General features: G+C 46.3%; 1 protein-coding gene across 1 annotated transcript; it reads left to right on the forward strand.

The window, feature by feature from the left end:
• Positions 1-982: 982 nt before the first annotated feature.
• Positions 983-11,488, forward strand: LOC135526770 (platelet-derived growth factor receptor-like protein). Its single transcript, XM_064955421.1, has 8 exons — positions 983-1,552; positions 2,174-2,358; positions 2,709-2,851; positions 5,507-5,658; positions 5,978-6,084; positions 7,491-7,677; positions 9,684-9,823; positions 10,616-11,488. The coding sequence occupies exons 1-8, from the start codon at positions 1,468-1,470 to the stop codon at positions 10,847-10,849; spliced, it is 1,233 nt and encodes a 410-aa protein (XP_064811493.1). The 5' UTR covers positions 983-1,467; the 3' UTR covers positions 10,850-11,488.
• The last annotated feature ends 2,561 nt before the right edge of the window (positions 11,489-14,049 follow it).

Here is a 14,049-nt window from a genome sequence, read left to right on the forward strand (position 1 = left end):
GAGCGATCTGTTCTGGCAATTTGTATTCTATGACATTTTAAATTTAGACATGATAATTTATCAGGAAGTAGCTTTGATATATTGAACTACTTTTTTAAAGTAACTTTAGTTCAGTAAACTATATTTTTCTTAAAAGTAGGTTTTAGCGTAGCTTAACTTTTTCCAGTAGCTTAGTAAACAATCTTTTCAGAGTAGCTTCCACAACACGGCGTTACATTTACATTTACATTTAAGTCATTTAGCAGACGCTCTTATCCAGAGCGACTTACAAATTGGTGAATTCACCTTATAATTGTTGTTAGCTTCCTGTTTCCTAAATGGTGAAATACATTACTCCTGGAAACATCTGATGCATTTATTTACAACCTCAGAGGAGCTTTTGTGTATGTGGGTGAAAACACAAGACCTGAAGGAAAAACTGTTATAGAGTATACTGGATTTCTGTCTTCAAGGTATGCATCACAATAGTTCAGGTTGATCATGCTTCTCTCTCTCTATCCCACATCTCCAGCTAAACAAACTAAATCTGATGAAAAGTGTACTATTATAAATGACCCTGTTGTTTACTTTTAAAAGATATCGCTTCTGCACTTCAGCGGGCAACTGCCAGCCTGCCATGCCCCTCTTTCTTCACTGCTCCAGCTAAACAAAAAGTCTAACCTAACCAAAACACCTTAACATCAACACAATGACAACTGTTATTTACTCTCTTCAAGGTAGTTCAGAGGGCCACTGCTACGATGCAAAGCTCTTCCTCTCTCTCACTCCACTTCTCCAGCTAAATAAACAGTCTCAGCAGTCCCAGACGTAGCAGGGAGGAGGGGCCTTCATTCCCGGCCCCTGATTGGACAACAGGCCCCTGAATGGCTCCATTGAGCACCACAGGAAGAATTTGGGGAGACTCTCTCTCTCTCTCTCTCTCTCTCTCCCCTCTTTCCCTTGCTCTCTCTCTCTCTCTCTCTCTCTCTCTCTATCCCTCTAGCTGCCCCTGTCTCTTTCTCTAATTCTCCCTCTCTCTCTCCCTCGCTCTCTCTCTCCCTCTTTCCCTTGCTCTCTCTCTCTCTCTCTCTCTCTCTCTCTCTCTCTCTCTCTCTCTCTCTGTCTCTCTCTCTATTTCTTTCTTTCATTCTCTTTAGGTCAGAAGAGGAATGTGTGTGATTTGGCTAAACAACTGACCACTCATTTCGCAGTCACGCAGCAAACCTCCTTCTCCCTCCCTCCCTCTCTCCCTCCCTCTCTCCTTCTCTCTCTCCTTCTCTCTACCCCCTTCTTTCATTTTCATGTCTTTCTCTCCTTGTTGCGTTCCCTGTGGTTCTGCGGTTGTGAACCTTGTGAACTGTTAATCTTGCGGTCAGCCAGTCGGTGGGTTCATTGATCTGTACATCACAGGATCCATGGTGGCAGTGAACGTCTCAGGGGAGAAGTGGCGGCTGGTGTGGGTTCATTGGTCTGTACATCACAGGATCCATGGTGGCAGTAAACGGCTCAGGGGAGAAGTGGCGGCTGGTATTACTGGGTGCTCTCCTCATCTGTGGGTTAATCCTGGAGTTTGGTAAGTGACTTTATTTCCTCTCTGTGTGGCTGTGGATAATGGGCATTCCTGAACGTACACTCCTAAACATACACTCCTAAACGTACACTCCTAAACATACACTCCTAAACATACACTCCTAAACATACACTCCTAAACGTACACTCCTAAACATACACTCCTAAACATACACTCCTAAACATACACTCCTAAACGTACACTCCTGAACGTACACTCCTGAACGTACACTCCTAAACATACACTCCTGAACGTACACTCCTGAACGTACACTCCTGAACGTACACTCCTAAACATACACTCGGCTAGTGAGGTGCAGGAGGAGATTAGTAGATGGTTGCTTTACTCTGACTTATTGTGAACTTTGATGGCATTTCTTGAGTTAGTTACATTTAATTTGATTTCACCTCATGCTGTCTGTCTGTATAGTAAATTCCTTTGGAGGAAATTCCTGTTACTGCCCAAGTATGGTTACCAAACTGCAATGTTTTAATCTAACATCAAATCAACATTAGACTCTTCATGCGTTCATTTGTTCCATTGACCTGGAACATACTGTGCTTGTGACTATGCTTAAGTGTATTTCAAAGAATACCAATTCAATATTGGACACTTGCTCTGCAGGACAGTGCCAGCAGGATGAGCAGGAGGGACGGACCACCCCTCCAGACCGTAAGCCCAAATCCAGTAAGGGTAATCCAGTGAGGGGAGCCGGTAAAGCCAAACCCAAACCCAAACCCAAACCCAGGGCGAAAGCAACACCGGATCCCCCATCAGCAGTCAACCAGGGACCTGTTCACCTGACACAGGTAGGGTTGAAGACGTTTCAAATTATTCGCCTTGTTTTGTGTTTTCATAATCTTCAAGCTGCCATGACAGATTGGCATCTTCATAAAAATCTCTACATATACATAGTGTACATTAAAGATAAGCATTATGAACACAAATCAAAAAACACTTGCATGTTTGAGATATTTGACACAATCAACAGATGTTGGTGGAGCAAATGTCTACTAAGAGCTCTGACGAAGCTTGAACAACACATAAGCTTGAACAAAAATAAGTGATACTAGAGAAAAGCAGTGTGAGGGCTTCTCTTTTTTTAAACATAATGAACACTAAAGGTAAACGTGTTTCTCCTCCCTGGTTTATACCATAGGTGGTGAACAAGGGGAAGTTCCGGCGTGTTGCCGACAGTCTGAGCATCCGGTCGGGTGACACCCTGGAGCTGAGGTGTAAAGGGAACCCTGTTGAGTGGGGCGTTCCTGTTTACCTGGAGGAGGACGATGAGGGGAGACTCAGGTGAGACTCCAGGGGCCTTGATGATGTGATGGGACAGGGTGCCATGGAAACAGGCCTCCGCGGCAACAAGGGCTCATTAGAAAAAGTGACCTGTCTCAATGTTGACTTGCCTGTATGAAACTTGGATAATTAAAACGACGTCTTGCCAGGATAGTCCAATGTTAGTTGCTGAGTCATCAAATCAAACTTCACTTGTGACATGCGACCTTACTGTGACATTCTGACTTACAAGCCATTAACCCACTGTTCAGTTCAATAAAGAGTTAAGAAAATATTTACCAAATAACTTAAGTAAAAAACAATAACAAGGTTATATACAGGGGGTACCGGTACCGAGTCAGTGTTGAGGCTATATACAGGGGGTTCCGGTACCGAGTCAGTGTTGAGGCTATATACAGGGGGTACCGGTACCGAGTCAGTGTTGAGGCTATATACAGGGGGTACCGGTACAGAGTCAATGTGGAGGCTATATACAGGGGGTACCGGTACCGAGTCAGTGTTGAGGCTATATTACAGGGGTACCGGTACAGAGTCAATGTGGAGGCTATATACAGGTGGTACCGGTACCGAGTCAGTGTGCAGGGTACAGGTTAGACGAGGTCATTTTGTACATGTAGGTAGGGGTGAAGTGACTATGCATAGATAATAACAGTGAGTGGCAGAGGTATAAAAACAAATGGAGGGGTGGGGGAAGGGTGGTGTCATTGTAAATAGTCTGGGTGGCTATTGAATTCATTGTTTAGCAGTCTTATGGCTTGGGGGGTAGAAGCAGTTAAGGAGTCTTTTGGTCCTAGACTTAGTGCTCCGGTACCGCTATGACTTGGGTGACTGGAATCTCTGACAAGTTTTTGGGCTTTCCTCTGACACCGCCGAGTATATAAATCCTGGATAGCAGGAGGATTGTTCCCAGTGATGTACTAGGCCGTATGCACGACCCTCTGTAGCGTCTTGCGGTACGAGACCGAAGAGTTGCCTTACCAGGCGATGATGCAACCATGCTCTCGATGGTGCAGCTGTAGAACTCTTTGAAGATCTGGGGACCTATGACAAATCTTTTCAGTCTCCTGAGGGGGAAAATGTGTTATTGTGCTCCTCTTCACTACTGTCTTGCTGTGTTTGGACCAGGACAGTTTTTGGTGATGTGGACACCAAGGAACTTGAAACTCTCGACCCGCTCCACTCCAGCCCTGTCAATGATAATGGGGGCCTGTTCGGCCCGCCTTTCCCTGTAGTCCACAATCAGCTCCTTTGTCTTGCTCACCTTGAGGGAAAAGTTGTTGCCCTGGCACCACACTGCCAGGTCTCTGACCTCTCTATAGACTGTCTTATCATTGTCGGTGATCAGGCCTACAGCTCTTGTGTCATCAGCAAACTTAATTATGGTGTTGGAGTCGCGAGTGGCCATGCAGTCGGGGGTGAAAATTGAGTCCAGGAGGGGACTAAGCAAGCACCCCTGAGGGGCCCCCATGTTGAGGATCAGCATGGCAGACATGTTGTTGTCTACCCTTACCACCTGTGGGTGGCCCGTCTGGAAGTCCAGGATCCAGTTGCAGAGGGGGGTGTTTAGTCCCAGGGTCCTTAGCTTAGTGATGAGCTGTGGGCACTATGGTGTTGAACGCTGAGGTGTAGTCACTTGTAGATGAAGCCAATGACTGAGGTGGTATGCTCCTCAATGCCATTGGATGAATCCCGGAACATTTTCCAGTTTGTGCTAGAAGAAGAGTCCTGTAGCATAGAATTCACGTCCTCTGACCACTTCCGTAGTGAGCGAGTCACTGGTACTTCCTGCTTTAGTTTTTGCTTGTAAGCAGGAATCAGGAGGATAGAATTACGGTCAGATTTGCCAAATGGAGGGCGAGGGAGAGCTTTGTACGCATCTCTGTGTGTGGAGTAAAGGTGGTCTAGATTTTTGTTTCCCTCTGGTTGAACATGTGACATGCTGGTAGAAATGAGGTAGAACTGATTTAAGTTTGCCTGCATTAAAGTCCCCGGACACTAGGATGAGCATTTTCTTGTTTGCTTATGGCCTTTTACAGCTGGTTGAGTTCGGTCTTAGTGCCATCATCAGTTTGTGATGGTAAATAGATGGCTCCAAATAATATAGATAGTGTGGTCTACAGCTTATCATAAGGTACTCTACCTCAGGCGAGCAATACCTTGAAACTTCTTTAATATTAGACATCTCGCACCAGCTGTTATTGACAAATAGACATACAACCCCGCCCCTCGTCTTCCCAGACGTAGGTTCTCTGTCCTGCCGATGATTGAAAAAATCTTGCCAGCTCTATATTATCCGTGTCGTCGCTCAGCCACGACTCGGAGAAACACAAGATATTACAGTTTTTGATGTCCCGTTGGTAGTTTAATCTTCCCGGATAGTCTTGATCAATAGTAGGGATGGTAGTGGAGGTTTACTCACCTGCCTACAAATTCTCAGAAGGCAGCCCGACCTCCGCCCCCCTTTTCTCCGTCGGGGATATGGGCCCATTCCCAAGAAAGCAGTGTATCCTTCGCGTTGGACTCGTTAAAGAAAAAATCTTTGTGCGCATCTGGTGTGAGGGACTCCTTTCTCATCTCTTTGTTTGTATAGAGATGCTGTATGTAGGCCTGTGTGGCTCTGGTGTGAGGGACTCTTGTTTCTTTGTGTTTGTACAGGACGGTGCAGCATGACCGGTATGGCACCCTGACCCTGTCCAACTCTACAGGAGCAGACACTGGAGAATACACCTGCTTCCCCATGTACTGTGAAGACAGGGACTGCAGGAAGGTGTATGACAAGGCTGTCAAAGTCTTTGTCTTCTTCCCTGGTACTAAGTCCCGGCCTCCTGACATAGGAGTTGTTACCATGGCTACGCCCCATAAGGCACCCTAGTTTCCATGTAGTGCACTACATTTGACCAGGGCCAAAAGACCCATTCTTTGACCAAAGAAATGCATTTACATTGGGGTCGGAATTAGGATGAACTGAGACACAAGCCAGTGTAATCACCAGGTCCCAAATAGCACCCTGTTCCCTATATAGTGCGGTACGTTTGATCAGGGTTCTGTTCAAAAATAGTGCCATATATAGGAAATAGGGCATCATATGAGTCATACAGTATAACAGTTGTCTGCCCCTCCCCCCAGACCCACAGGAGCTGTTTGTCCCCTCGTCCTCCTACTATGAGGTCATCCAGCTGAGGACCAATTGGCCAACAGTCCTCCCCTGTCAGGTGACATCACCTGACGCCAAGGTGAGTTCAGAACAGATCTGGTGGGATTAGATTAGATAATACAGAATTACCTCTTTGAAAGTACATTTTTGCTTTTGATTTTTTTTTTACTTAACAGTTATAGAGGTATATAATGCATTGGGACACAGTTATAATGCATTACAAGCCTTGTCATAAGCACATTTGACCATGTGCCTATCATATTTTACTATTTTCTCATAATGTGCTACAATTTATGTTGGGAAATACAGAAAAATCCTATTGCTGTAGCTGTACTATACTACCGGGTCTACACGCCAGGTAAGGTCCTCAGGACTGAGCTAAACATAACACAGGTTTTTACTTAACTAGGCAAGTCAGTTAAGAACAAATTCTTATTTACAATGATGGCCTACCCCGGCCAAATCCTAACCCGGACGACGCTGGGGCAATTGTGCGCGCCACCCTATGGGACTCCCAATCACAGCCGGTTGTGATACAGCCCGGGATCAAACCAGGCTCTGTAGTGAACCCTCCCACACTGAGATGCAGTGCCTTAGACCGCTGCAACACACCGGAGGCCCAGAGAGGAGGTTCTTTACATCAAGGCGAGGAGCATGGGAATCAGACAAACTTATCAGGAAATTAACAACTGTTTATTTTTGTACCGCCTGCTTCCAACACCTGGATCCCCTGAACGCAGCTCACTCTCCAGATCCCAATCCCCTGAATTCTGATCACCTGTTCACGCACCTGTATGTCATCATCACACACTATTTCGTTCAGTTCTTTGCGCCCCCATCACTGTGGTGTTTTGTGACACACGCTGTCAGGACCGCTGTCCTTCCTGTGATTTACGCCTCCCGTGTCTGTAGTCAACCTAGAGGCCTCATGGGTGGAATGTCATTCATATTTTTCAGAATTAATCAACATTATACAAAATTAAAAAAATAAATAAAATGAATATCTGGTGTTTCTATGTCAAACGTTTGTTATAGTTGAGTCCTCCGTGATGTATATAAAATGTAATATTTGGATGTAAACTCAAACTTGAATAGTGGGTGGTGAAACAGTTGTAGGTTGTCAAAGGTGTCTTCTTTTCTTAAGCCCATAACCATGTGTGTGATGTGTATACTTTTGTTTCAAAGTAGATTGGTTTAAGACTACCCAGAAACACTCTGTGTGACCCTGAACCTTTGATAGTTAAGTCTATTTTTAGTGATTACCTTTTTACGTTTGATACTTTAAGTATATTTAAAACCAAATACTTTTTGACTTTTACTCAAGTAGTATTTTACTGGGTGACTTTTACTTTAATGTCATTTTCTATTAAGTTTTCTTTTACTTAAGAATGTCGATTTTTACCACCACTGCCTGTTATGGACACTGTAGTCAAGAATATGGTATCCACTCACTATAAAATAATTAACGCACCTGGTCATCTTTAGGTGTCTCTGCACCGGGAGTTTCCCCCGGTAGAGGTGGCGGTGGACGGGGCGGAGATCACGTTTAACGTTAAACAGGGATTCACTATCCACCGGCCCAAGCTGCATCACGCCGGGGAGCTGTACTGCGTTGCCAGCCTTGGAAAACTCAGGCAGAGCTCCGTCAAGTACATGCTCATATACGTCAACTGTAAGTCCGTGGATTCGTACCGTAAACAACAGCGAGCTTCTTCTCCAGGGGGTAGCCGACTCATAGAGTTGAAATGACGAGTGCGGACATTCCTTGTCAACGTTCCTTGATGGGGGGACTGGCAGACATATTGACTGTTATATATTAAATACAATTGTATTAGTCACACGCACCGAATAGAACAGGTGTAGACCTTACAATGAAATCCTTACTTACAAGCCCTTAACCAACAATGCAGTTTTAAGAAAATACCCCCCCAAAAGTAAGAGATAAGAACAGCAAATAATTAAAGAGCAGCAATAAATAGCAATAGCAGGGCTGTATACAGGGGGTACCGGTACAGAGTCAATGTGGAGGCTATATACAGGGGGTACTGGTACAATGTGGAGGCTATATACAGGGGGTACTGGTACAATGTGGAGGCTATATACAGGGTGTACCGGTTAAGAGTCAATGTGGAGGCTATATACAGGGGGTACCAGTACAGAGTCAATGTGGAGGCTATATACAGGGGGTATCGGTACAGAGTCAATGTGGAGGCTATATACAGGGGGTACTGGTCCAGAGTCAATGTGGAGGCTATATACAGGGGGTACCAGTACAGAGTCAATGTGGAGGCTATATACAGGGGTACTGGTACAGAGTCAATGTGGAGGCTATATACAGGGGTACTGGTACAGAGTCAATGTGGAGGCTATATACAGGGGGTAATGGTACAGAGTCAATGTGGAGGCTATATACAGGGGGTACTGGTACAGAGTCAATGTGGAGGCTATATACAGGGGGTATCGGTACAGAGTCAATGTGGAGGCTGTATACAGGGGGTACCGGTACAGAGTTAATGTGGAGACTATTTACAGGGGGTACCAGTACAGAGTCAATGTGGAGACTATATACAGGGGGTATCGGTACAGAGTCAATGTGGAGGCTATATACAGGGGGTACCGGTACAGAGTCAATGTGGAGGCTATATACAGGGGGTACCGGTACAGAGTCAATGTGGAGGCTATATACAGGGGGTACCGGTACAAAGTCAATGTGGAGGCTATATACAGGGGGTACCGGTACAGAGTCAATGTGGAGACTATATACAGGGGGTATCGGTACAGAGTCAATGTGGAGGCTATATACAGGGGGTATCGGTACAGAGTCAATGAGGAGGCTATATACAGGGGGTATCGGTACACATTCAATGTGGAGGCTATATACAGGGGGTACCGGTACAGAGTCAATGAGGAGGCTATATACAGGGGGTACCAGTACAGAGTCAATGTGGAGGCTGTATACAGGGGGTACCGGTACAGAGTCAATGTGGAGGCTATATACAGGGGGCACCGGTACAGAGTCAATGTGGAGGCTATATACAGGGGGTACCAGTACAGAGTCAATGTGGAGGCTATATACAGGGGTACCGGTACAGAGTCAATGTGGAGGCTATATACAGGGTGAACCAGTACAGAGTCAATGTGGAGGCTGTATACAGGGGGTACCGGTACAGAGTCAATGTGGAGGCTATATACAGGGGTACTGGTACAGAGTCAATGTGGAGGCTATATACAGGGGGTATCGGTACAGAGTCGATGTGGAGGCTGTATGCAGGGGGTACCAGTACAGAGTCAATGTGGAGGCTATATACAGGGGGTACCAGTACAGAGTCAATGTGGAGGCTATATACAGGGGGTACCGGTACAGAGTCAATGTGGAGGCTGTATACAGGGGGTACCGGTACAGAGTCAATGTGGAGGCTGTATACAGGGGGTACCGGTACAGAGTCAATGTGGAGGCTGTATACAGGGGGTATCAGTACAGAGTCGATGTGCGGGGGCACTGGTGTCGAGGTAATTGAGGTAGTATGTACATATAGGTAGTTATTAAAGTGACTCTGCATAGATAATAACAGAGAGTCGCAGCAGCGTGGGGGGGGGGGGGGGTGCGAATAGTCTGGGAAGCCATTTTATTAGCTGTTTAGGAGTCTTATGGCTATCTGTGTTGTCCCCTGCTGTCAGACCCTGTGGCGCCCCCGACCCCAGTGATCCAGGCGTCCTCCAACTCTGTGGCCATTGGTCAGAACCTACAGGTCACCTGTACTGTGATTGGAGAACAGGACGTGGTCATAGACTTCACTTGGGAGTACCCTGGGCAACAGGTATGCAGTGCAATACTCTACCTCCTGTTATATGATGTGAAACCTCTTTTTTTTTTTTTTTTTTTTTACCTTTATTTAACCAGGCAAGTCAGTTTAGAACAAATTCTTATTTTCAATGACGGCCTGGGAACAGTGGGTTAACCGCCTGTTCAGGGGCAGAACGACAGATTTGTACCTTGTCAGCTCGGGGGTTTGAACTCACAAACCAAACCACTAGGCTACCCTGCCGCCCCTCTTGACAGAAGCTATACACTTAACCACTGAGCTATACACTTAGCTATATACTTAGCTATACACTTAGCCACTTAGCTATACACTTAGCTATACACTTAGCCACTTAGCTATACACTTAACCACTTAGCTATACACTTAGCTATACACTTAGCCACTTAGCTATACACTTAGCTATACACTTAGTCACTTAGCTATACACTTAGCTATACACTTAGCTATACACTTAGCCACTTAGCTATACACTTAGCTATACACTTAGCCACTTAGCTATACACTTAGCTATACACTTAGCCACTTAGCTATACACTTAGCTACATACAGTACAGAGAGGCTACGTAGAGTGCAGAGAGGCTACGTACAGTGCAGAGAGGCTACGTACAGTGCAGAGAGGCTAAGTGCAGTGCAGAGAGGCTATGTACAGTGCAGAGAGGCTATGTACAGTGCAGAGAGGCTAAAATTGTAACCTGCTTCTTTCTTTGTGCTGTGTTTGTATGTCTGACTGTGGTTGTGTGTCTGTGTTGTGGTTGTGTGTCTGTGTTGTGGTTGTGTGATCGGCAGATCGGCAGGCCTCTGTACACCCAGGACAGTGTTCTTCCGGATGGAGGGGGTCTGGGGAGGCAGCAGTCCCAGACCGTCCTCCTGGTAGATGAGGTGAGGGAGGTGGACGGAGGGACTTACACGTGCACCGCCAAGAACCTGCAAGGCTCCAGAACCACCTCCACCACCATCAAAGTGCTAGTGGCTGCTGCTAAGGATAAGGTCAAAGACAAGCCCAAGCCTAAAAAACCCTGAGAGTCAATAGACTTCAGATCAGAAATGGGAGAAGGATGGCATAGCCACGAAGGAGAAGGAAGTGGCCTATCAAGAACTGGAACTGTAGAATGAGTTGGTTCTAATTCCATGGGTGGAACCTTGTTTTAATTGACCATTCTACTCCTGACATTACTATGTATGTATACTGTGAAGCTATAGGGCTCAATGAGTGAGCTCTCAAGCAGCTCATGGATATTAAAACAGCCAGTAGTTAACACACACACAGCATAGAAGGTTTACACAGGGCAGAGGGAAAGAGAAGGCTGGGCGGAAGAATGGAAATTGGGGAGAGAGAGAAAGGGAGTGTTGGGGGGGGATAGAGAGAGCCAGATAGCATTCTGAGCATCTACATTGTAGTGAATGTATTTTGATAGACATAATTATTAGAATATAGACATGGTAAATAGAATAGAACAACGCTCCTGTATCAATGCAGATTTAAAGGACCATCATCAGACTCTCACCTTCTTTGGTGGGCGTTTCTATATCGCAAGTAGTGTTTCTTTTGTACTTGTGAGAATATCTCCTCTCCAACTTTCCACCGCCGGCAGGTTTCTCTCGTGTTCTCTCTTCCTACTTCCTGTTTGTCTCAATAAAGAAATGTTTTCGTAGACTACACGTAACCTTCTGTAATGCGTTTTTATTGTCTGATGGTCAGATTGTGTCATGGACCAATACAGGTCAATATGAGGCATCATTTTGCCATGGTGTACGACAGAGTGACCGAGCCTGTGCCCCAAATGGCACACTATTCCCTATATGGTGCACAAATTTTGACCAGATTCTTGTGGGGACACAGATTATGTTATATTGGGTGTTACAGAGAGATAGAGATCACAAACAGTCTGAACATAACAGTTGTTTGTTTGGTTCAGGTGTATCAGGCTCAAATAAAGAGTCCGGGAATCTTTAACAATCAAAAGTTTCATTAACTTCAAATCTGTGCTAAAAGTGGATTTGAAATGAAACTCTCCGAAATGTACAACAAAAAAATTCAAACAAATAGTGAGATTTTAATATGCAAAAGGTGGTACACAGAGGTGTCATCTGGGCTGTTCAGCCGCCTTATTGACCTTCACTGGCAAGATCCTCAAGGTGAAGGTCTCACACCCACTGCTCAGACACGGAAAGACTTTCTCTGTGAAGGTGTATGTGAACGTGTGGAGGAAGTTCGTTGTAATGCGGATCGGAGAAGGTCAGCGTTCCTCCGTCCCAGTCCAATGTCACTCCGATCTTTAGGGGCTCCTGTCTCAGTTTCAATATGAGAGGGTGATGAGAGGTTCGGGGACAGAGCGTGCGGTGTAAACTCCTCCATGTTGTTCTAATCTCCAGCCTCCCTTCTCTGTCACGCCCTTCCTGGACACAGACTCCTCCATGTTGTTCTAATCTCCAGTCTCCCTTCTCTGTCACGCCCTTCCTGGACACAGACTCCTCCATGTTGTTCTAATCTCCAGTCTCCCTTCTCTGTCACGCCCTTCCTGGACACAGACTCCTCCATGTTGTTCTAATCTCCAGCCTCCCTTCTCTGTCACGCCCTTCCTGGACACAGACTCCTCCATGTTGTTCTAATCTCCAGCCTCCCTTCTCTGTCACGTCCTTCCTGGACACAGACTCCTCCATGTTGTTCTAATCTCCAGCCTCCCTTCTCTGTCACGCCCTTCCTGGACACAGACTCCTCACCCACCCCCAGGGCCCAGTCACGGATGTCGTCGTATCTCTGGAGATATTCATTCCTGACTTCCACGTCCCAGGTGTGTGTCCCCGAATCGAAGCCCTCAGTGCCCAGGATTCCTTCATAGAGGTTGAACCTCTCTGAGGTGTCAGGAACCGGCGTGTCCATCTCGTCTCTCTCCTCAGAGTTTCTGGTTCTGGATGGGACCATATCGGGGTACACCAGCAGGTCTGGATGGGACCATATCGGGGTACACCAGCAGGTCTGGATGGGACCATATCGGGGTACACCAGCACGCCTGGATGGGACCATATCGGGGTACACCAGCACGTCTGGATGGGACCATATTGGGGTACACCAGCACGTCTGGATGGGACCATATCGGGGTACACCAGCAGGTCTGGATGGGACCATATCGGGGTACACCAGCAGGTCTGGATGGGACCATATCGGGGTACACCAGCAGGTCTGGATGGGACCATATCGGGGTACACCAGCAGGTCTGGATGGGACCATATCGGGGTACACCAGCAGGTCTGGATGGGACCATATCGGGGTACACCAGCAGGTCTGGATGGGACCATATCGGGGCAAACCAGCAGGTCTGGATGGGACCATATCGGGGTACACCAGCAGGTCTGGATGGGACCATATCGGGTTACACCAGCAGGTCTGGATGGGACCATATCGGGTTACACCAGCAGGTCTGGATGGGACCATATCCTAGTCTTCTCCTTTACCATCCTAGTCTTCTCCTTTACCGTCCTAGTCTTCTCCTTTACCATCCAAGTCTTCTCCTTTACCATCCTAGTCTTCTCCTTTACCATCCTAGTCTTCTCCTTTACCATCCTAGTCTTCTCCTTTACCATCCTAGTCTTCTCCTTTCCCATCCTAGTCTTCTCCTTTACCATCCTAGTCTTCTCCTTTACCATCCTAGTCTTCTCCTTTACCATCCTAGTCTTCTCTTTTACCATCCTAGTCTTCTCCTTTACCATCCAAGTCTTCTCCTTTACCATCCTAGTCTTCTCCTTTACCATCCTAGTCTTCTCCTTTACCATCCTAGTCTTCTCCTTTACCATCCTAGTCTTCTCCTTTACCATCCTAGTCTTCTCCTTTACCATGCTAGTCTTCTCCTTTGCCATCCTAGTCTTCTCCTTTACCATCCAAGTCTTCTCCTTTACCATCCTAGTCTTCTCCTTTACCATGCTAGTCTTCTCCTTTACCATCCAAGTCTTCTCCTTTACCATCCTAGTCTTCTCCTTTACCATCCTAGTCTTCTCCTTTACCATCCTAGTCTTCTCCTTTACCATCCAAGTCTTCTCCTTTACCATCCTAGTCTTCTCCTTTACCATCCTAGTCTTCTCCTTTACCATCCTAGTCTTCTCCTTTACCATCCAAGTCTTCTCCTTTACCATCCTAGTCTTCTCCTTTACCATCCTAGTCTTCTCCTTTACCATCCTAGTCTTCTCCTTTACCATCCTAGTCTTCTCCTTTACCATCCTAGTCT

The sequence above is a fragment of the Oncorhynchus masou genome, chromosome 32, assembly GCF_036934945.1.
Source record: "Oncorhynchus masou masou isolate Uvic2021 chromosome 32, UVic_Omas_1.1, whole genome shotgun sequence".
Taxonomy (NCBI): Eukaryota; Metazoa; Chordata; class Actinopteri; order Salmoniformes; family Salmonidae; genus Oncorhynchus; species Oncorhynchus masou.